The sequence below is a fragment of the Aedes albopictus genome, chromosome 1 (assembly GCF_035046485.1).
Source record: "Aedes albopictus strain Foshan chromosome 1, AalbF5, whole genome shotgun sequence".
NCBI lineage: Eukaryota > Metazoa > Arthropoda > Insecta > Diptera > Culicidae > Aedes > Aedes albopictus.
Genome location: NC_085136.1, coordinates 65671293 through 65694841, shown reverse-complemented (window position 1 = coordinate 65694841; position 23549 = coordinate 65671293). Strand labels below are relative to the sequence as shown.

The 23549-nt window shown below is 40.7% G+C and overlaps 1 protein-coding gene across 1 annotated transcript in view; it reads left to right on the top strand.

Annotated features, from left to right (window-relative positions):
* Positions 1–6304: 6304 nt before the first annotated feature.
* LOC109401936 (anoctamin-2-like) overlaps positions 6305–23549 on the top strand; it is a 36619-nt gene continuing 19374 nt past the window's right edge. Inside the window, exon 1 of the mRNA XM_062844691.1 lies at positions 6305–6480. Coding sequence (XP_062700675.1) covers positions 6439–6480 — 42 coding nt within the window. The 5' untranslated portion in view covers positions 6305–6438. The remainder of the gene's footprint in view (positions 6481–23549) is intronic.

Here is a 23549-nt window from a genome sequence, read left to right as displayed (position 1 = left end):
CTACAGGGATATTCCAGATCAGCCAAACTACCTTGGAGTTCAGGACTTCAGGTCTACACTCGTGACAGTATCCATATCTGTTATACTGAGTAACGCTGCATAATCAACCGCAGTTACTGGACCAATCGTCCAAACTGTTCTATAATGAAGTCCTTCAAATCTACAAGAAATACTTTATATGTTTCCACCATAAATAATAGCATAGTATAATCTGCTGAGATCCGTGAAGCTCTGTCTCAAATGTCATTTACAGACACTATGGGAATGTTCCAGGCCAGCCAAACTACCTTGGAGTTCAGAACTTCAGGTCTACTATCGTAACATCAGTTATAACTGACATACTGAGTAACGTTTCATGATCAATCGCGGTGACTGGACCAAACGGAATTCTACTATACATTATTATGAACCATTGGGACATTGAGGGTCGTCCAAACTATCATGAAGTTTAGCTCTTGATAGTGACAGTAGTTATTCTCACAATGAACTTTAAACTGTAATCTGTAAACCCCCTGGCGTATCATGAGTCATTCAAATATAGTTTTGAGATATTCCAGATCAACAAAACTACTCCGGAAACCATAGCTTCAGGTCTACACTTGTGATAATAGCTTTTGCCACTACCGTAAGTAGTGTTACATAATCCACTGTACCTACCAAAGTAGTTAGAGGATGTAAGCGTTGTTATATATTTTTGGGATATTATGGGCTTCCTTGCTGTTATGGAGCTTTGTTGATAAAAACAACCACTGTAACTTTCAGAAGACTTACTGGACTGAAGAAGACTGGAGATTACAAATCATAGCTTTGTAAAATGAAAGTAGTTGCCGTTAAACGATCAACGATCAATTCTGACTATACATGTCAATGGTTGCTCCTCCGTGATTGATCTGAACTGGTACCAATTGCACTGAGATCCAACTGAATAAGAGGCTGGGACATTCCACTTATTCTCAAAGTGCAATTTTAGCAGCTCATGCATATTTGATCAATAACGACATATTTGATCAAGTAGTTGCCGTTACACCCTTAAACTTCAGGATCTAAACTCAAGAATGGTTTGGATGACCTAGGATATCCCGATTGATCTGACACTGTCTATTGAACTTTCAGAAGACTTACTGGACATGATAGATTACAAATCGTAGCTTTGTATCATGAAATAAATTACCGTTACACCCGTAGACTTCAGGATCTAAACTCAAGAATAGTTTGGATGACCTAGGATATTCCGACTGATCTGATATTGTCTAATAACCTTTCAGAAGACTTACTGAACATGATAAATTTCAAATCGTAGCTTTGTATAATGAAAGAAGCTGCCGTTACACCTGTAGACTTAAGGATCTAAACTTAAGAATAGTTTGGATGACCTAGGATATCCCTACTGATCTGATACTGTCTATTGAACTTTCAGAAGACTTACTGGACACAATAGGTTACAAATCGTAGCTTTGTATAATGGGTAATTCTCGCTGAGACCGGCCCACTATTTACACCTTGTCTTCAAAAATGTTTAGGGTGCCGATTTTCTGAAAGCCCTCGCCTAAAAAGTAAGAAAAATGCATTTGGTTACTCAAATTGATGGACCCCCCGTTAGTTAGAGCCACAACCATTTTTGCAGACCCCTCGATTTTGGTCAAATGGTGGCTCACTTAAACCGTTATAACTCGAAAGTTTCTCCAACAACCACCTCAAAACGAATTGTTGTTGAAAAGAGGAAAGATAGAGCTACTATTTGCAATAATAAAAAGTTGAGTCGACCATATTGATTTTGGCCGCCATCTTGGATTTTTATACCAAAACATTTTTTTCACCATGAGGGCAACCACCGATTTTCAAAATTTTTGCATAAATTGAAAGCTGGGACATTTATACATAACATATCAAAAATTTAGAGATGTCTTTTTCTTCTTTCAAAAGTTATCTGCAGTTTTGTATATCAAGCCACGTTTTCTCCATACATTTCCTTGCGCACCGGCAACGACATGCAACAGCATCCGAGTTTACGCCTGCATGTATACACAAAGGCGCGTGCCGTAAAATTTGACCAAATCGGAGGTTCGTTTCCGTTTTTGACTGTTTCTCAATGATGCGGGCATTGTTTTTATAACTTTTTTAGTGTTTTGAAAAGCTTAAACCTTCAGCTTTCCATTAGTGGAATCAGAATTTAAATTCGTGTTCGTAAACACCGCGAAATAACGCTGCATTTATCTAAACGGCCGGCACCGGGCCGGGTTCGCAAAAGTGGCATGATTTGCGAAACGGCAGATAACTTTTGAAAGAAGAAAAAGACATCTCTAATTTTTTGATATGTTATGTACAAATGTCCCAGCTTTCAATTTATGCAAAAATTTTGAAAATCGGTGGTTGCCCTCGTGGTGAAAAAAATGTTTTGGTATAAAAATCCAAGATGGCGGCCAAAATCAATATGGCCGACCCAACTTTTTATTATTGTAAATAGTACCTCTATCTTTCCTCTTTTCAACAACAATTCGTTTTGAGGTGGTTGTTGGAGAAACTTTCGAGTTATAACGGTTTAAGTGAGCCACCATTTGACCAAAATCGAGGGGTCTGCAAAAATTGTTGTGGCTCTAACTAACGGGGGGTCCATCAATTTGAGTAACCAAATGCATTTTTCTTACTTTTTAGGCGAGGGCTTTCAGAAAATCGGCACTTTAAACATTTTTGAAGACAAGGTGTAAATAGTGGGCCGATCTCAGCGAGAATTACCCAATAAAAGAAGTTACCATTACACCCATAGACTTTGAGATCTAAACTCAAGAACAGTTCGGATGGCCTATGATATCCCGATTGATGTGATATTGTCTATTAACCTTTCAGAAGACTCACTGAACATGATAGATTACAAATCGTAGCTTTGTATAATGAAAGAAGTTACCATTTCAACCGTAGACTTCAGGATCTAAACTCAAGAACAGTTTGGATGACCTAGGATATTCCGATTGATCTGATATTGTCTAATAACCTTTCAGAAGATTCACTGGACATGATAGATAACAAATCGTTACTTTGTATAATGAAAGAAGTTGCCATTATACATGTAGACTTGAGGATCTTAACTCAAGAATAGTTTGGATGGCGGAGAATATCTCGTCTGATCTGATATTGTCCATTAACCTTTCAGAAGACTCACTGGACATGATAGTTTACAAATCACAGCTTTGTATAATGAAAGAAGTTGCCGTTATACCTGTAGACTTAAGGATTTAAACTCAAGAACAGTTTGGATGACCTAGGATAAAGCTTCCTCCACTGATTGTTGCTGTTTTCGCGATTTTTCGGGATTTTCTCCAGAGATCCTTTAAGCCTAGTAGGATGTCGGAGTCAATATGACCCAGACAGACACGTTGGACGTGTACTGCGCCAACGTGGTGCGAAAATCCTAACATCTTAGGAGGGTTAAGGTATTTCTACAGGTATACCTTCAGAGATTTCTTCAGGGATTTTATTTAAATTTTTATTCCTGTGTTTTAACTACCGTCAAATGGGGTAACTTGCAACACTTTTCGACTTTGAAGCAATATCATTGAAAATCTAAACATTTGAACCATCCTGTAAAGCATCGTGTACGCTAATTACCCTGAGTAGAATACTATGTAGCAATTAATTTATCAAAATATGTTGGCACCTAATCAGGAGGTGCGAAATACATGCTTGTTGCAAGTTTCCCCATCTGTGGGGTAACTTGCAACACAGGACATGAAGTTGAGTTAGCTATCATTAAACAGAACGAACATTCTAGTGCTTAGTCGTATTGTAATTTTTTGATGAAATGCATGAAAAATGTATTGTTAAGATGTACACTAACTAACTGACATATCATTTTTCATGAAAGGGTTGATAGTTATTGCAAGTGAGAGTATATCGTTTAACAACAGGTCTCACGTCCCTCAAATATAAAATATATATGGATTTCGTGACATAGTACTCGTAACAAAATGTCAACAATGATAATTGTCATTTCTTGAAAAGGTAGAGTGAGTCATCTTTAAGTAGTTTTCAGTTTGAAGTGGTGTTTGACAATTTCAGCTAAAATAACCTTGATTGAAACACATCTATTGAACTTTGTAAATATCGAAGTCGTTAATTTGGTGCTCAGCTGAAATAATTTAGTCCATCTAGGTTCAGAATTGATGTTGGTGATTGTTTTGAAGCGCCCATAAACTAAATTAAACTTTTAACAAGATGTAACATGAATAAAACTCCATAATATGGTATTTCCTAATAATGTTTGAAAATCACGTTCAAAAAAATATAAAAAATGAGTTGTCATTTGAAAATGAACTCGTTACGTAATCAAGAAATGATCCGTTTCGGTTATTTTTGTTAAAAATATCGTGAAATGAAGATAAATAATAGAAGATTTTGTCAGATTTAACTGTTGAATGCCGCCTACAAAGTGCTATCCCAGATCATCTTCCGTCGTCTGTCACCTAAAACGAATGAGTTCGTGGGAAGTTATCAGGCTGGCTTCATCGACGGCTGGTCGACAACCGACTAGATCTTCACCGAACGGCAAATCCTCCAGAAATGCCGTGAATACCAGGTCCCAACGCATCACCTGTTCATCGACTTCAAGGCGGCATACGACAGTATCGACCGCGCCGAGCTATGGAGAATCATGGACGAAAACGGCTTTCCTGGGAAGCTGACTAGACTGATTAAAGCAACGATGGACGGTGCGCAAAACTGCGTAAGGGTTTCGGGTGAACTATCTAGTTCATTCGAATCTCGCCGGGGACTGCGACAAGGTGATGGACTCTCATGCCTACTCTTCAACATCGCTCTGGAAGGTGTGATGCGACGAGCCGGGCTCAACAGCCGGGGTACGATTTTCACAAAATCCGGTCAATTTGTGTGCTTTGCGGACGACATGGACATTATTGCCAGAACATTTGGAACGGTGGCAGAGCTGTACACCCGCCTGAAACGCGAAGCAGCAAAGGTCGGACTGGTGGTGAATGCCTCAAAAACAAAGTACATGCTGGTAGGCGGAACTGAACACGACCGGATCCGTCTGGGTAGTAATGTTACGATAGACGGGGATACTTTCGAGGAGGTGGAGGAATTCGTCTACCTCGGATCCTTACCGACAGCTGACAACAACGTGAGCCGTGAAATTCGGAGGCGCATCATCAGCGGAAGTCGAGCCTACTGCGGGCTCCAGAAGAAACTGCGGTCGAAAAAGATTCACCCACGCACCAAATGCACCATGTACAAAACGCTAATAAGACCGGTGATCCTCTACGGGCACGAGACATGGACCATGCTTGAGAAGGACCTGCAAGCACTCGGAGTTTTCGAGCGACGGGTGCTAAGGACGATCTTCGGCGGCGTGCAGGAGAACGGTGTGTGGCGGAGAAGGATGAACCACGAGCTCGCTGCACTTTACGGCGAACCCAGCATCCAGAAAGTGGCCAAAGCCGGAAGGATACGATGGGCAGGGCATGTTGCAAGAATGCCGGACAACAACCCTGCAAAGTTGGTGTTTGCTAACCAACCGGATACAAGAAGGCGTGGAGCGCAGAGAGCACGTTGGGCGGACCAGGTGGAGCGTGATCTGGCGAACGTTGGGCATGACCGACGTTGGAGAGCTTCAGTTGCTAATTGAGTATTATGGCGGCAAATTGTTCATTCAGTGGCATCATGAATTTGATGTTGAACTAAATAAATGAATGAAAGCAATGTTGAACAGCAAGCACGAAAGACCATTATCTTGCCGTAATCCTCTGCAAGATTCGAAGGGACTCGAGCGTGTCCCTAATACTCGAACTACTCACATCACTCGATCCATCGTCGCCTTGATCAATCGCATCAGTTTATCCGGGAATCCGAATTCGTACATAATCTGCCATAGCTGTTCTACATTGGTGGGATGGGATGCCATTTCCTTGCTTTTTCTCTAGCCCTTTTCGGCGCCATATAGGGTTCCCGGTAGTTTATGTTTACTTTTCTGATGCTTGTGAGTCGAAAAAAAAGCTTACCGTTTGAAATGCGAATGATTAGAAAGAGAGATTTAACTTACACACATCTTTTCATCCATCTGCATCGTGCATATCGTGTTCCTACGATTTGCTTTCCTAATGGGATAAATAAACGGTGTTCTTTTTCCAAAAAAGGCACTATATAGGTATTAATGCTGTATGTTTGGTGAAGAAAGGGAAAAGCAAACACCAAACGATAAGCAAATGATAAGGGACAATTCAAACGGATCTGTTCATACCTACGGATCACGCATAATTCTTGGGCTTTTTTCATACCATCAGTTCGATTCGGGCAGTTGAAGTGGTCGTTTAAAAAATTTGTGTCTTGAATTGAAACTCGGACTAGAAAAGGGTGGCCACTGGCCAGTATACAAATAAAACGTTTAAAATCTATCATAGTTGTTGAGTCTAAAAAGTGATTGTTTTTACGATGAGTGAAACCGGTAACCGATTGGATCAGACATGTAACGGAGTGAGTATTAAATTCACTTTCGCGTTATTTAGAGTTTTTTTTGTTTTAGCTTTTTATATCATTAAATTTTAATGATGATAAACCTAGGTTTGTAAGTGGAATACCTATAAGTAAAAAGAAAATCGTGTTAAATACTGTTCCTTTTAATTCCACTAAGAATTTGCATCCTTTGACAGATACGTATTTCGACCTCAACTGTAAGGTCTTCTTCAGTGTCTTGTACTCGTCAAGTCGAGTCAAGTACAAGACTCAAGACTCAAGTTGAAGACGACCTTACAGTTGAGGTCGAAATACGTATCTATACGGTCAAAGGATGCAAATTCTTAGTGGAATTAAAAGGAACAGTATTTAACACGATTTTCTTTTTACTTATTAAATTTTATTTTCTTTTGCTGAAGTGAATTAGTAGTGAAAAGTTTTTGTTTCACTTTTACTAGTGATTTGAGTGCAAAAAGATTTGATAGTTTTTATGTACTTCAGTTTAATGATTTCTATTTCATATAACTTATTTCAGTATTACAATGAACAAATTTTCCGCACTGGTCCGTTACGCAACTATAATGGGTTTCATATTGCTTATTATACAACTCATTATGAAACCCAAATAAGTAATATAAAGAAATATCATTTCATAATAGTTCTTTTTGAAACAAGTTGCAAAATGATGATTTTTTTTTTTCAACGCAAGTCGTACATTTATTCAATGAGCACAGAAAAACAGACGTAACACTCTTCAAAACGGTTTGGCACATGCATTTAAACCCTTCCGTTACCAACCCCCCCTAACGAGAGTGCGAAAAATACTCTTTTTGTTATAACTTTTTTGTTTTTTAATATTTTTCGACCAAATTTAGACACAATAAGCGGATTTCCTTCTAATTTAAGGATTTGCTAGGGATTGTTGGAGTGGCCACCTGGTTCCGGAGTTATTCCGGAATCAAAATGGGTCATTCGGTTTGGCCATTTTGGAAAAAGTAAATTTTCGATATGAGAGCCGTTCAGTTTTCAGACCTAAGTGCACTAGAATGATAGAAAAATTTGTCTAGAAGTCCATCCCGGTCACTACGTGCCTTGGAACCCGTTTTACGGATGTTCCGGGGAACCGGTTCCGGGGTCAATTTTTGAATATGATTCATTACCATCATGCGACACCTCAAACTTCGTGGTTTTTCAAGATGCATCATTCTGTGCTGTTTTGGCGTTGTCTGAAATACTGTTGGCCATTGTGGAACCGGTATTCGGATTTACCGGGAATCGGTTCCGGTGGTTCCGGGGTCCAATTTTCGAAAATAAACAAACACCATCATGCGACATATCAAACTTCATGATTTTGAAAATTATGGCAATTTATCATTATGATTGGCCACTTAGGATACATTTGGCCATTATGGAATCGGTATACAGATTTTCCGGAATCCAGTTCCGGGGCCAAGTTTTGAAAATGGTTCAATAACGTCATTCGGCATCTCAAATGATGTTTTCAAAATACATCATTCTGGGCAAATATTGCGTTATCTGAAATACTGTTGGCCATTTGAGAACCGGTATTCGGATTTCCCGGGAATCGGTTCCGGTTGTTCCGGGGTCAATTTTTCAAAGATGAACATCAGGAATTCCTACGGAAGTTCTTCCAGCAATTCCTCCGGAAATTCCTCCAGCAATTCCTCCGAAAATTCCTCCAGCAATTCCTCCGGAAATTCTTCCAGCAATTCCTCCAGAAATTCCTCCAGGAATTCCGCCGGAAATTCCTCCAGGAATTCCGCCGGAAATTCCTCCAGGAATTCCGCCGGAAATTCCTCCAGGAATTCCGCCGGAAATTCCTCCAGGAATTCCGCCGGAAATTCCTCCAGGAATTCCGCCGGAAATTCCTCCAGGAATTCCGCCGGAAATTCCTCCAGGAATTCCGCCGGAAATTCCTCCAGGAATTTCGCCGGAAATTCCTCCAGGAATTCCTCCGGAAATTCCACCAGCAATTCCTCCGAAAATTCCTCCAGCAATTCCTCCAGGAATTCCTCCGGAAATTCCTCCAGGAATTCCGCCGGAAATTCCTCCAGCAATTCTAGCAATTCCTCCGGAAATTCCTCCAGAAAATCCTCCGGAAATTCCTCCATTTCCGGAGGAATTCCTGGAGGAACTTCCGGAGGAATTGCTGGAGGAATTTCCGGAGGAATTCCTGGAGGAATTTCCGGAGGAATTCCGGGAGGAATTCCCGGCGGAATTCTTGGAGGAATTCCTGGAGGAATTTCCGGAGGAATAGCTGGAGAAATTTCCGGAGGAATTCCTGGAGGAATTTCCGGAGGAATTCCTGGAGGAATTTCCGGAGGAATTCCTGGAGGAATTTCCGAAGGAATTCCTGGAGGAATTTCCGAAGGAATTCCTGGAGGAATTTCCGGAGGAATTCCTGGAGGAATTTCCGGAGGAATTCCTGGAGTAATTTCCGGAGGAATTCCTGGAGTAATTTCCGGAGGAATTCCTGGAGGAATTTCCGGAGGAATTCCTGGAGGAATTTCCGGAGGAATTCCTGGAGGAATTTCCGGAGGAATTCCTGGAGGAATTTCCGGAGGAATTCCTGGAGGAATTTCCGGAGGAATTCCTGGAGGAATTTCCGGAGGAATTCCTGGAGGAATTTCCGGAGGAATTCCTGGAGGAATTTCCGGAGGAATTCCTGGAGGAATTTCCGGAGGAATTCCTGGAGGAATTTCCGGAGGAATTCCTGGAGGAATTTCCGGAGGAATTCCTGGAGGAATTTCCGGAGGAATTCCTGGAGGAATTTCCGGAGGAATTCCTGGAGGAATTTCCGGAGGAATTCCTGGAGGAATTTCCGGAGGAATTCCTGGAGGAATTTCCGGAGGAATTCCTGGAGGAATTTTCGGAAGAAATTCCGGAGGAATTCCTGGAGGAATTTCCGGAGGAATTCCCGAAGGAATTTCCGTAGGAATTCCTGGAGGAATTTCCGTAGGAATTCCTGGAGGAATTTCCGTAGGAATTCCTGGAGGAATTTCCGTAGGAATTCCTGGAGGAATTTCCGTAGGAATTCCTGGAGGAATTTCCGTAGGAATTCCGGGAGGAATTTCCGTAGGAATTCCTGGAGGAATTTCCGTAGGAATTCCGGGAGGAATTTCCGTAGGAATTCCTGGAGGAATTTCCGTAGGAATTCCTGGAGGAATTTCCGTAGGAATTCCTGGAGGAATTTCCGGAGGAATTCCTGGAGGAATTTCCGGAGGAATTCCTGGAGGAATCTCCGTAGGAATTCCTGGAGGAATTTCCGTAGGAATTCCTGGAGGAATTTCCGTAGCAATTCCTGGAGGAATTTCCGTAGGAATTCCTGGAGGAATTTCCGTAGGAATTCCTGGAGGAATTTCCATAGGAATTCCTGGAGGAATTTCCGTAGGAATTCCTGGAGGAATTTCCGTAGGAATTCCTGGAGGAATTTCCGTAGGAATTCCTGGAGGAATTTCCGTAGGAATTCCTGGAGGAATTCCTAGAGAAGTTTTCGGAGCAATTTCTAGAGGAAATTCGAGAGGAATTCCTGGAAGAACTTCCGTAGGAATTCCTGATGTTCATCTTCGAAAAATTGAACCCGGAACCACCGGAACCGATTCCCGGGAAATCCGAATACCGGTGCTCAAATGGCCAACAGTATTTCAGATAACGCAATATTTGCCCAGAATGATGTATTTTGAAAATCATGATGTTTGAGATGCCGCATGACGGTATTGAACCATTTTCAAAACTTGGCCTCTGAACTGGATTCCGGAAAATCTGTATACCGATTCCATAATGGCCAAATGTATCCTAAGTGGCCAACCATAATGATAAAATGCCATAATTTTCAAAATCATGAAGTTTGATATGTCGCATGATGGTGTTTGTTTATTTTCGAAAATTGGACCCCGGAACCACCGGAACCGATTCCCGGTAAATCCGAATACCGGTTCCACGATGGCCAACAGTATTTCAGACAACGCCAAAACAGCACAGAATGATGCATCTTGAAAAACCACGAAGTTTGAGGTGTCGCATGATGGTATTGAATCATATTCAAAAATTGACCCGGAACCGGTTCCCCGGAACATCCGTAAAACGGGTTCCAAGGAACGTAGTGACCGGGATGGACTTCTAGACAAATTTTTCTATCATTCTAGTGCACTTAGGTCTGAAAACTGAACGGCTCTCATATCGAAAATTTACTTTTTCCAAAATGGCCAAATCGAATGACCCATTTTGATTCCGGAATAACTCCGGAACCAGGTGGCCACTCCAACAATCCCTAGCAAATCCTTAAATTAGAAGGATATCCGCTTATTGTGTCAAAATTTGGTCGAAAAATATTAAAAAACCATAAAGTTATAACAAAAAGAGTATTTTTTCGCACTCTCGTTAGGGGGGGTTGGTAACGGAAGGGTTAACGATCAATTCAAATTTCATTTGATTTCCGCGATCCTTCCACCAGAAGCGCTAGTGTTCGATCGCTTTGACGTTTTCCGGTGTACGCGTTGCTGAACGATGCAAACGAAAATTACAGGCAATTTGTGTAGTAGTGTGCGTGTTAGACAAACGTCAAACCGAAATCCAGCATGGCCGACAGCGTCGCGCGCGGTTCTACCAACAGGTGGCAGTGTGCTCATGAAAAAAAGACACCGGGAAAAAGTTTTTGATGAATTTCCTCTGAGAGTTTCGTCTATTTGTCTGTGCTGAAAGTATACTAGCTAGGCAATTCTATTGTAACTAGGATTCTATTATAACAGTACCATTGAAAGCCATGCTCTTACAATTTAATTCAATGTTAAAATAACAATAGATAAACAGTTGATTCAAACGTATCTAACAATAGAATCAATTGTGAATGAGATTTGGCATTGAATTGTATAGCACTGTGTAGGTTGTTAAGTATCGTAACAATACAAAAAAAAGACTTTTTTTACATACATTTTTTTCGCAAAACAGAAGATTCTAATGTAAATTAATTATTGTTTAACTTAATACTGATACGTGGAACCAAATATACCGTAGATTTTCATGTATTTGTATTGTTTTGAACAGTTAAACATGCCGAGAAACTTCTGTGCTGAACTGTAACTTGACTTTAGATTCAACGGTTTGGCAATGGTTTTCAATTGTGAAACAGAAGATTCTTATGTTTTCGAATTATTTCAAACAATTAAATTTTCAGTGAAAGCACAGAGAACAGACATCTATCTTCGCTTTCTACCTTGTGTAAAACTTTGTAACGGTCATATCAGAGTATGTGGTTATGCTCCCGTTGCGTGGCGCAAGCGTCCCATCACTTACATTGTTGTGTTGTCATTTTTGTTTCTAGTGCCTGCCGTTTTTGACCGTTTGGCGCTCGTGTCGCTTTGTGGGCTAGTGTATTTTAACGATGAACACTGCCATCGTGGAGTCAAATCGACTTTATATGTGGGGCAGTCTCCGTTGGTGGCGTTGAGGTACACTTAAATCCTTTACACACGATTTCGACGTATTTTTGTTCGAGCTTAAATGTCTGTTCTCTGTGGTGAAAGTATTGTTTTGAACAGTTACTTTATTACTGGCTCCACATTAGATTCAATTGTTTTGGAATAGTTTTCTATTGTGAAGCAAAACATACTGTTTGTACTGGTTTAACGTTGAATTTAATGATTTTAGTATTGTTTTTATTGTGATACAGAGGATTCTAATGTTTTCAAACTGTTTCAAACATTGAAATGCACCGTAAAGGCACAGAGAACAGACATTTAAGCTCGAACAAAAGTACGTCGAAATCGTGTGTAAAGAATTTAAGTGTACCTCAACGCCACCAACGGAGACTGCCCCACATATAAAGTCGATTTGACCCCACGATGGCAGTGTTCATCATTAAAATACACTAACCCACAAAGCGACACGTGCGCCAAACAGCCAAAAACGGCGAGCACTGGAAACAAATTTGACAACACAACAATATAAGTGATGGGACGCTAGCGCCGCGCAACGGGAGCATAACCACATACTCTGAAATGACCGTTACAAAGTTTTACACAAGGCAGAAAGCGAAGATAGACGTCTGTTCTCTGTGGTAAAGGTCCCATTAGACATGACAAATATTTGGCCACACAAGCCCAACAAATGACCAACACAACGTAAATCATGGCAACCTCGGAAGAATATCGGACTACCATGGCAAATATTTGTCATTATGACTGTGGGGTCCCCGGATGCTGTCCCTCAGGAAGCTACTTAGATGCTTCCGGAATCGCCGGTCATTCCACGGACACCGTCCACACGAAGCTTTCTCCCGCACTCTTACTCACTCGACTGGTCGCTCGACTGTACCTCTCAACACTCAGAAAAAAATCTAAACTATTTAGTATAAATCCCACACTAAATCCATTTCACCTGGTTGACCCCAGGCTAAGTATATGTTCAACTTATACAGCTCAGTATAACTTCGATTTACACGTAGTCTAGTATAGGATAGCTATATCGAACCATGTATAACCAGAGTTTATTGAAATGTTGCTTGGTTTTGATTGTTTTTTTTCTTAAAAGCAAAAAAAAAGAAAAAGCTAATCAATTAAGCGTGTCGTTTATTTTGAACAATATTTACAAGTATGTATGAAAACCGGCGTCAGAACTGCAACAACGACCGTCTGTCGTTGCGGAATTAGCTTTTGCGGTCTGTAGCGGCAAACGGTGGACCCTGCAACAGCTCTTGGAAATGCTGGCCTGTCTCCTTTTCTGGCGCTTTCAGTTCCGATAGGTTCCGATGTGTCCTTGCGCTTGATGCTCTCTGCCGCATTGGAACGGAACTGGCGTTGCTGCTGGTTTCTGTCGTGCCGGTGCCGGAGGAGTCCAAAACACAGAATACGCTTGATTTCAAGTTGATTTTATGCAGCATAAAGGTACTTACCATTTACTGGCGTTTTCGATGAGCTCTTCTCAGGAAACCAAAGACCAGCGGTGGTAATTCTCATTTCTTAGAAATACGCAAAAGCCACAAAGATAATTTGTCTGTCCTGCTGACTCGAAAAGTTCTGGAAAACTTAAACACGCTAACACATATTTTCGCAAAAATCTGGTAAAGATTAAATTACTAGACTAATACAGTATAAATGTTAAACTTGGGTATGTGTAAACCCAATAAAAGTTAAAATTGTATAACTTTTAATCTGTCTCTGATTTTTTATATTTCTGAGTGAACGAAGTCTCACTTGATGTCAACAACACTATTATCGAATACTAATCATTTTGTAGTGTATAATAACTTATTGCCAGCAAGATATGTACATCTACGCAAGGTGCAACTATTTCATGAGTATGTTTCATGACACAGGACACCACAATGACAAACAGTCTAATGCCCCCTTAAACGTATTGTTTTGAGTGGTGATTTTATTACTGGTTCCACATTTGATTCAATGGTTTGGGAATTGTTTTCTATAGTGCTACACAAGATTCTTATGATTTCAAATTGTTCTAAACACTGAAATGTACGATAAATGTTTGCATTGAACAGTGACTTCTTTATAGCTGGCTCCACAGTAGATTCAATGGTTTGGGAATTGGTTTCTATCACAGAGAACAGACGTCTATTTTTGCTTTCTGCTTTTTGCAAAACTTTGTAACGGTCATACAGAGTATGTCGTTATGCTCCCGTTGCGTGGCGCCAGCGTCCCATCATTCAAATTGTTGTGTTGTCATTTTTGTTTCTAGTGCCTGCCTTCTCAACATATATTGAATTTTGTATGAAATTAGCTCTATAATTCACAAGAAACTTATGCGCGGCATGCTGTGAAGGAGTTCCTTAGTGAATTATGATACAAGGAATTGATTGGAAGTGATTGTAGTGACCCCGTGAATGTAATTATGCTCATTTACCCTAATTCCCCACATATATTGAGTTCTGTTTGGTATAAGCTCTAGAACTCACAAGAAACTTATGGTAGCATACCACCAAGTGTTTATTTGGAGGATTAAGATACAAGGAGTCAATTAGAATTGATTACGCCTCGTGAATGTTATTATGCTCGTTTTACTCTAATTCTCCACTATAACTCAAAATATATTTATGGGTACACAGTTTACACAGAAAGGTTTTTCTGGAGGACATAAAGATGACATAAACACAGACAAACAGACGTAACACTCTGATTATTCTCATCGTACTCCGCTTTAACGATCTATTTAAAAAAATTAAAGCCAACTGACCACTCGCGGCACTCGCATAGTTTTTGTTTGAGTTTGTCCACTACCGCCACCAAGTTAAATATTGGCCAAACTCGGTTCTTTTAGCATGTGCCTCCGTCACTATGATTTGAATCAAAAAATGTTTGAAGTGTTACGTCTGTTTGTCTGTGACACAAAGATAATATAAAGAATCGATTTCAGTAGTTGAAATGGCTGCGTGATATGTTATCATGCCCATTTCACCCAAGTCACAGAGAACAGACGTTCAAGCTGGAACAAAAATACGTCGAATCGTGTGTATAGGATTTAAATGTACCTCAAAGCCATCAACGGAGACTGTCACACTTATAAACTCGATTTGACCACACGATGGCAGTGTTCATCGTTAAAACACACAAGCCCACAAAGTGATACGAGCGCTAAAATGCCAAGAAGGTAAACAATGGAAACAAACAAATGACAACACGACAGTGTAAGTGATGTTATGCTAGCACCACGCAACGGGAGCATAACCAAATACTCTGATATGATTGTTACAAAGTTTTACACAAGATTCTCTGGTTCTGAACGACTGTAGGCATACTTCTAGGTTATGTTTAGTTCAGTTTATGCGATTCAGTCATTAAGATGATTGAAAACGATGATTAAATTTTCATCCAACGTTTCGCTTCGTATGGAAGCTTCTTCAGGGATTTAATTTGTATCGTGTTTTTGTCTAGTCGGATTTGTTAAACGTTCAAATGTCAATATTGGTGGAGTCATTTGTTTTGGGGGTGGTAGCATTACGGAAAGCACTAGTTTAACAAGGTCATAATATTGACACACTCTCAAACTAGATAGTCCATCCAAAGTAGACCCTGTTAAATAAGTGCTTTCCGTAATGCTACCACCCCCAAAACAAATTACTCCACCAATATTGACATAAGTGCACAGAGAACAGACGTCTATCTTCGCTTTCTGCCTTGTGTAAAACTTTGTAACGGTCATTTCAGAGTATGTGGTTATGCTCCCGTTGTGCGGCGCTAGCGTCCCATCACTTACATTATTGTGTTGTCATATTTGTTTCCAGTGCTCGCCGTTTTTGGCCGTTTGGCGCTCGTGTCGCTTTGTGGGTTAGTGTATTTTAACGATGAACACTGCCATCATGGGATCAAATCGACTTTATATGTGGGGCAGTCTCCGTTGGTGGCGTTGAGGTACACTTAAATTCTTTACACACGATTTCGACGTACTTTTGTTCGAGCTTAAATGTCTGTTCTCTGTGATAAGTGTTTCATATACAAGTTAAAAAATGGGGAATTGGGGCAAAATGAGCAGGGTAATGATCCGTGCGGTCTGTTTAACCACTTTCATTCGATCCTCCAGACAATTTCACGCCTAAAACCGTTTTGTTCCTAACAATAACTGGATGCGTTCGTGAGATACAGAATTTAGTGTCGGTTTGGATGTTTTTTTTCCACTGTGCAGTGGGTCGCGACCCATAGTTTGAGGAACGCTGTTGTAAAGGTTTTGAAAACCGCCGTGAAACTTAATACCTTTTATTTTAGATTTATGATGGTTTTATGAACTCCCTCTAGCTTATTTGACTAAAAATATTAACTTGGGCGGTGACCATAAGCCAAACATCTTTGTCGAAGATCGTAAAGTGAACCGATGCCTGTTAAGAGAAGTTATACCGTAGACAAAGTGAGACGAAGCATCGGGACTTCATTACTGATATCATTCCTTCATATGTACTCAAGGGGAATGACATATCCTTTTCAAACCGGAAAATCCGCAGAAAGTGTCATTCCCCCTGCAAGTACTGAAAATAAACAACAATAATGTTGTGCCTCACTTTACTCAGGGTGCAACTTTTTTAACAGACATCGGATCACTTTGCGGTCGCAAAAAAAATGTTTGGCATATTGTGACCTTTGAGAATACCAAATTTTTTGATTGTTGCACCACCTAGCACATAAAATTTCTGCATACATTTGGACAAGTATTCCCTTACAAAATTCATGCTCGTTGAGCGCCTCCTTAGACTTAATCGATTTCGCTCAAATTTTGAAAGTAACTTCTGGGAATCCAACAAAACTGATTCATAAGGAAAGACTGGGTACTTTTAGAATTTTATCTTTTCCCCATAAGTGTGGTGGGTCACCCTATTGTGCACTGTTCCACGGAAACGATGACTTCTGACATTCTTATGAAGCCGATAGCTAGAATCAAGCTGCAACTATAACGGAGGAAGACTAGTCTTCAGCACTTCGAGCTTAATGGGGAGTGATGGAGTACCTACGACTCTGCAACTCGGTAGCAGAGCTCACGGCATACAATTTCACAAGGCAGGCTGGTTACCCTTGTAGGTAAATATCAATTTTGAACGTCCTTTCACGTTGATCAAATCGGTGTGGAGTACTAGATCATTTTGTTCACGCCTTTGCACGGTTTGAATTACGTACAGTAGACGCTCGATAAGTGCAACATGTTTACGTTTCAGTTACCGTATGAAATTCGCTAACTGCAACGTCTGACAGCTGTCAAACAGCTGTCAATTGCTGTTGGACGCAGCCAGAATGCACTCAAAAACATCGCAATGCAGCTGTAGTGCATCCGAAAAACATCAACTCAGTTGACGTTTTGTTTTTGACAGATAGCGGTGCGATAACTGCAAAATTGTTGCAATCAGCGGACTTGCAGTTAAAAAGCATTGCAGTTAAACCGTTTGCACCGAGCGAACGTCTACTGTAATCGAAAAACTGTCAGATTTCCGGAATATATCACCTTCTAAATGTTGTACACCGTGGTTTAGTTCAAATTGGACAGACACCTTTGATTGTCTCTCTTTCACCCTCCAAGATATGGTACTCAATTTTCATGAACTGTATGGCTTTTAGTAGCCAATTAAAAACAGAGTACGAAATACTATTCGGCATCAATCAGAAACTGAAGTGAACCCTGCTGATCAATCAATGATACCCCATTTTACGGTACTCCTATCGGCTACAACCCAATTAAACCATCATGTTGACGCTGGTTTACCGGTGCAATAACATCTGCGTATACCAATAAAGCAAGCAAAGGTCAATTGAATACATTGTATAAATACAATCATGGTATTAACAGTATCCATCAGAGCGCCAGAGCAAATATTGGACATTTTTGGGGCTTATACATGTGTACTATCACCATTCGCAAACAACTGATAAGATAGTTTCTCCGAACATTACACTCTTCCAAGAAGCGATTATTCATGACCCTTTATATTTTCATAGTTGCTCTCGAGTCTAGAGCACCTTCGACTTTCGCCGAGCGCGAAATACGGTAGAAATCTACTTCGTCGCATGCGTTAATTTCCGTCATATCAGACGGAAAACAGCCGATATTTACAACTATTCTAACTTAGCTTTGCCAATGGGCCATCTCAGATGGAAGCAAAAAGATGTAGACTATCAGTAACCACCGCCTTTGGCACTGGAAATGAAATATTAATTATGCAAAATTCCACGTTTCAATTTCACTCATATTACGACTTCACAGTTTTTCTCGCTTTGCGTTTGCCGAAGGCAACACCACCAACCGAATTGTTCTTCATCACCGTTCAATTTTCCTTTCGCCAGTTTCACTTGTTGAACCCTGTTGCACCACCTTTCAATGGGGCACGTTCGATGTAGTACTAGATTTGTAGTAATGAACTGAATTTTAGTATGGTGAGAAGGTCAGTTCTCTGTTTCTGCAATAAAATGATACAAAAAGCGTGGGTATTATGATTCCTTGCCTAATTAGATGCTGTTTGAGCAAAACTTTGGATAACTATTTTGTTTATGTTGCAAGAAATGGAGAAAACAACAACACTGTTGCCCAAAGTTTTGCTCAAACAGCACCAAATTAGGCTAGGAATCATAATACCCACGCTTTTTGTACCATTTTATCACAGAGAACAGACGTCTATCTTCGCTTTCTGCCTTGTGTAAAACTTTGTAACGGTCATTTCAGAGTATGTGGTTATGCTCCCGTTGCGCGGCGCTAGCGTCCCATCACTTATATTGTTGTGTTGTCAAATTTGTTTCCAGTGCTCGCCGTTTTTGGCTGTTTGGCGCACGTGTCGCTTTGTGGGTTAGTGTATTTTAATGATGAACACTGCCATCGTGGGGTCAAATCGACTTTATATGTGGGGCAGTCTCCGTTGGTGGCGTTGAGGTACACTTAAATTCTTTACACACGATTTCGACGTACTTTTGTTCGAGCTTAAATGTCTGTTCTCTGTGATACGGTGTTTGGTAAAGTTAGGCTTGAATTAACCAGGCCCCTGGCATGAATGAAATTTATCGTAGCCAACATCTAACTGCCTTATACTCATATTCGTGCAAATTGAAACGAGCGTGTAATCAACAAACGCAGCTTTTGTTTGATGTTGTGAGCCACACACGAAATCACATTCACAATGCGTGTTTGTTGGGTTGCTTTATTCAACTAATCGCATGCTCCTCTTACCGTACATTAATATTAAAGCGAGTTTGAAGTGTTTTGTGATCATAAGCGGTGGAAAAAATGATTCCAAAAACTGATCAACAAACCAAAATAAACGTTAAACAAACAATTGTTGATGTTTTCGCATTTGACAGTGGGCGCTATTTATTAGCGCCCAGGACATCCTGTCTACCATGATTCCAATGCATTGATATAGGCCGTGTCAGGGGCCTGGAATTAACCCATCATGTTGACGCTGGTTTACCGGTGCAATAACATCTGCGTATACCAATAAAGCAAGCAAAGGTCAATTGAATACATTGTATAAATACAATCATGGTATTAACAGTATCCATCAGAGCGCCAGAGCAAATATTGGACATTTTTGGGGCTTATACATGTGTACTATCACCATTCGCAAACAACTGATAAGATAGTTTCTCCGAACATTACACTCTTCCAAGAAGCGATTATTCATGACCCTTTATATTTTCATAGTTGCTCTCGAGTCTAGAGCACCTTCGATTCTCACCGAGCGCGAAACACGGTAGAATTTCTACTTCGTCATATGCGTTAATTTCCGTCATATCAGACGGAAAACAGCCGATAATTACAACTATTCTAACTTAGCTTTGCCAATGGGCCATCTCAGATGGAAGCAAAAAGATGTAGACTATCAATAACCATCGCCTTTGGCACTGGAAATCGAATATTAATTACGCAAAATTTCACGTTTCAATTTCACTCATCTTACGACTTCACCGTTTTTCACGCTTTGCGTTTGCCGAAGGCAATCCCACCAAAGCAGAACCCAAGAAACAATTATTAAAACCTTCGCGTACCCAACGTCTATTTCGGATGATTTTCGAATCTTGAACCAGCTATAAAAAAGGCATTTCCCAACCGATTTTTTTGAAGTCAATTGCATTCGCTACAGGTTTGTCCAAATTATCAAGGACTACTATACGGAACCGGTTCACCCATCCGTTCCGGAGTTATTCCAGATTCCGTTGGGGTCATGACCGGCCGGAAAATGACACATTAATGCATTTTACTCTGAATCTATAGTTATTTTGGAAATTTGCACATATTATACGGCAGGAATACATACACTTTATTACTGCAAGGAACCATTGACTTGAAATGACACAATCAAGCAGTCTCATGAACCGGATATGTCCCGGGTGCCCCCAGGGATGTGGCCAAAGTGGACATTCTAGCAACATTGTCAGAATCATTCATGCGGCACCTCAAGCTTCATGATTTGTCGAAACATGAAAGAAAATAGTCCTTCCACACTCCCAAGACTCCTCGGGAACGGTCTGGCCATACCCGGAATGTTCCGGGTGCCCCCAGGAATGTGACAAAATTGGCCATTTCCACAATGTTATCAAAATCAACCGTGCGACACCTCTAACTTCATGAATGGTTGAAACCTAAAGGAAAATAGCCCTTCTAGGCCCTTATGGCCACTTGGGACCGGTCTGGCCATACCCGGAATGTTCCGTATACCCTCAGGGAAGTGGTCATTTCTCAAACATAGTCAAAATCAGCCGTGTGACACCTCAAACTTCATGATTTGTCGAAACATGAAGGATAATGGTCCTTTTAGGCTCCCATGACCCCTTAGGGTGGTTCTGGCCACACCCGAGATATTCCGGATGTCCCCAGGAGAGTGGCCAAATTGGCCATTTCCGCAACGTTGGTCAAATCAATAGTGCGGCACCTCAAACTTCATGATTTGTCAAAACGTTAAGGGAAATAGTCCTTCTTAGCTCTTATGACCTCTCTGGAACGACCTGGCCTTACCCGGAATGTTCCGGGTGCCCCAGGGATGTGACAAAAGTGGTCATTTCCACATTGTTATCAAAATCAGCCGTGCGCACCTCTAACTTCATGATTTGTTGAAACATAAAGGAAAATAGTCCTTCTAGGCCCTTATGATCCCTTGGGGCCGGTCTGGCCATACCTGGAATGTTCCGGGTGCCCCCTGGGATGTGACAAAAGTGGCCATTTCCACAATGTTATCAAATCCAACCGTGCGACACCTCTAACTTCATGATTTGTTGAAACCTAAAGGAAAATAGCCCTTCTAGGCTCTTATGGTCACTTGGGACCGGTCTGGCCATACCCGGAATGTTCCAGATGACCTCAGGGAAGTGGTCATTTCTCAAACATAGTCAAAATCAGCCGTATGACACCTCAAACTTCATGATTTGTCGAAACATGAAGAATAACAGTCCCTTTAGGTTCCCATGACCCCTTAGAGTGGTTTTGGCCAGACCGGAAATATTCTGGATGCCCCATGGCAAGTGGTCAAAATGGTAGTCTATAAAAAACGACTTATCACAACGTGTCGAAATCAATCTTGCGACACATCAAAGTGCATGATGCTATGATTATAATCATCCTAAAGACCTTAGACTATTTGACGCTCAGACTATCGATACCAAAGCCGAATGTGGTTCTGGTTGGTAATAAGTTGAAAGGTGGTGTCGCATGTAAACGCAGGAATCGAATGCATATGGCTTGCAAATGAATTGGCCCTTGAACACGCAAAACAACGATAAAAACCTTTCGGTTTGTCAAGCAATGTAATCGATGAAATTTCCACATATCTGAAAAGTTATGAGGAAATGTATGGTAACTATCTTCCTTTGACAAAGACTTGTATTATGTGTTCGAGTAACGATAACTTGTCCAATTGTTATAACGCGCATTTAGTTCACCACTGGACTATCGCACTAGTTTTCACGAGTGTGAAAACGCAAATAAAAGTACACGATTGCAACAAATCAACTCGGTGTCTTCAGAGCACTTATTCATCATAGATCGTAGAAATAGTGCCCGAAGACATCAAATTGATTTGATGCAATCACGCATTTTTATTTGTTTTCGCACTTATGAAGATGAGTGCGCAGTCCAGTGGTGAACTAAGTGCGGTATAAGTGTTCAACCAAGGTTTTTTTTTCTTATGCCGATCCAAGGATGTGAAAATTCATAGTAAATGTTCCTCATGTGTCAAGGCAATTTGTAGAGAACATGGAACAAGCGGAATTATGCAAACATTCTGTTGCAAATGCAAATGCGAAGAAAAATGAATGTTGCAAACGGTTGAAATATGAAAATTTAAAAGTTTAACAATTAACGTTATTTTTGAAGTTATGTAATTTACCCGGCATCCTGATTATAACCAAAGTTCAGACCATGCGTGTTCAAATACAACATTCTATTCATGTCTCAAAAATCTTATATCTCAATTTCGCGTTTGATGCTCTCAACATTGTAATCATCACCATTTTTGTGAATTCTTCGAAGCATATTCTATGCAACCAGATTGATCCCGAACGCTCATTGCTCTCAATCTTCTTTATTCTATTTAATTTTTCGAAAAAACTACAGCACTGTAACGATGGCATCTCGAACATTTCGGGTTAAGTTTCAAATGCTTAAAGTTCTCCAGAATGACTTCATCGCTTCATCGAATTTTGAAGTTAGAAATCACACGCTTGATTTTGATAACATTGTTGAAATGGCGAATTTGGTCATCTCCCTGACAGCCATGGTAGGTATGACCGTTCAGAAGGAGCATGGGAGCCTGGAAGTACTATTTTCCTTCACATTTCGGAAAATCTTGAAGTTTAAGGTGTAGTACGATTGATTTGACCAAAATTTTGGGAGTGAGGACATCCGAAACATTTCGGGTGTATCCAGGACGACATGGTAACCTAGAAGGACTGTTTTCCATCATGTTTCGACATACATCATGTATACATCATACATCATGTATCATGAAATGTTAGGTGACGTATGGCTGATTTTGACAGTATTTCAGAAATGACCACTTCCCTGCGGCCTTCCGGAATAGATCGGGTGTGGCCAGACCGATCCGAAAGAGCCATAAGGGCCTAGATGGACTATTTTCCTTCATGTTTCAACAAATCATGAAGTTAAAGATGCGCAGGATTGATTTGACCAACTTTGTAGAAACGGTCATTTTGACCTCTTCCCTACCTGGGGGCATCCAGAATATTCCAGGTATGGCCAGACCGATCCCAAGTGGCCATAAGGGCCTAGAATGACTATTTTTTATGTTTTAACATCATGAAGTTTGAGGTGTCGCATGGTTGATTTTGACAATGTTGTGGACTTTTCCACTTTTGTCACATTCCTGGGGGCACCCGGAACATTCTGTGTATGGCCAGGTTGTTCCCGAGGGGTCATAAGAGCCTAGAAGGACCCTCCATGTTTTGACAAATCATGAAGTTTGAGGTGCCGCACGATTGATTTCACCAACGTTGTGGAAATGGTAATTTTGATCACTTTCCTGGAGGCATCCGGAACATTTCTGGTGTGGCCAGAACCACTCTAAGGGGTCATGGGAACCTAAATGGACTGTTATTCTTCATGTTTCAACAAATCATGAAGTTTGAGGTGTCGCAAGGCTG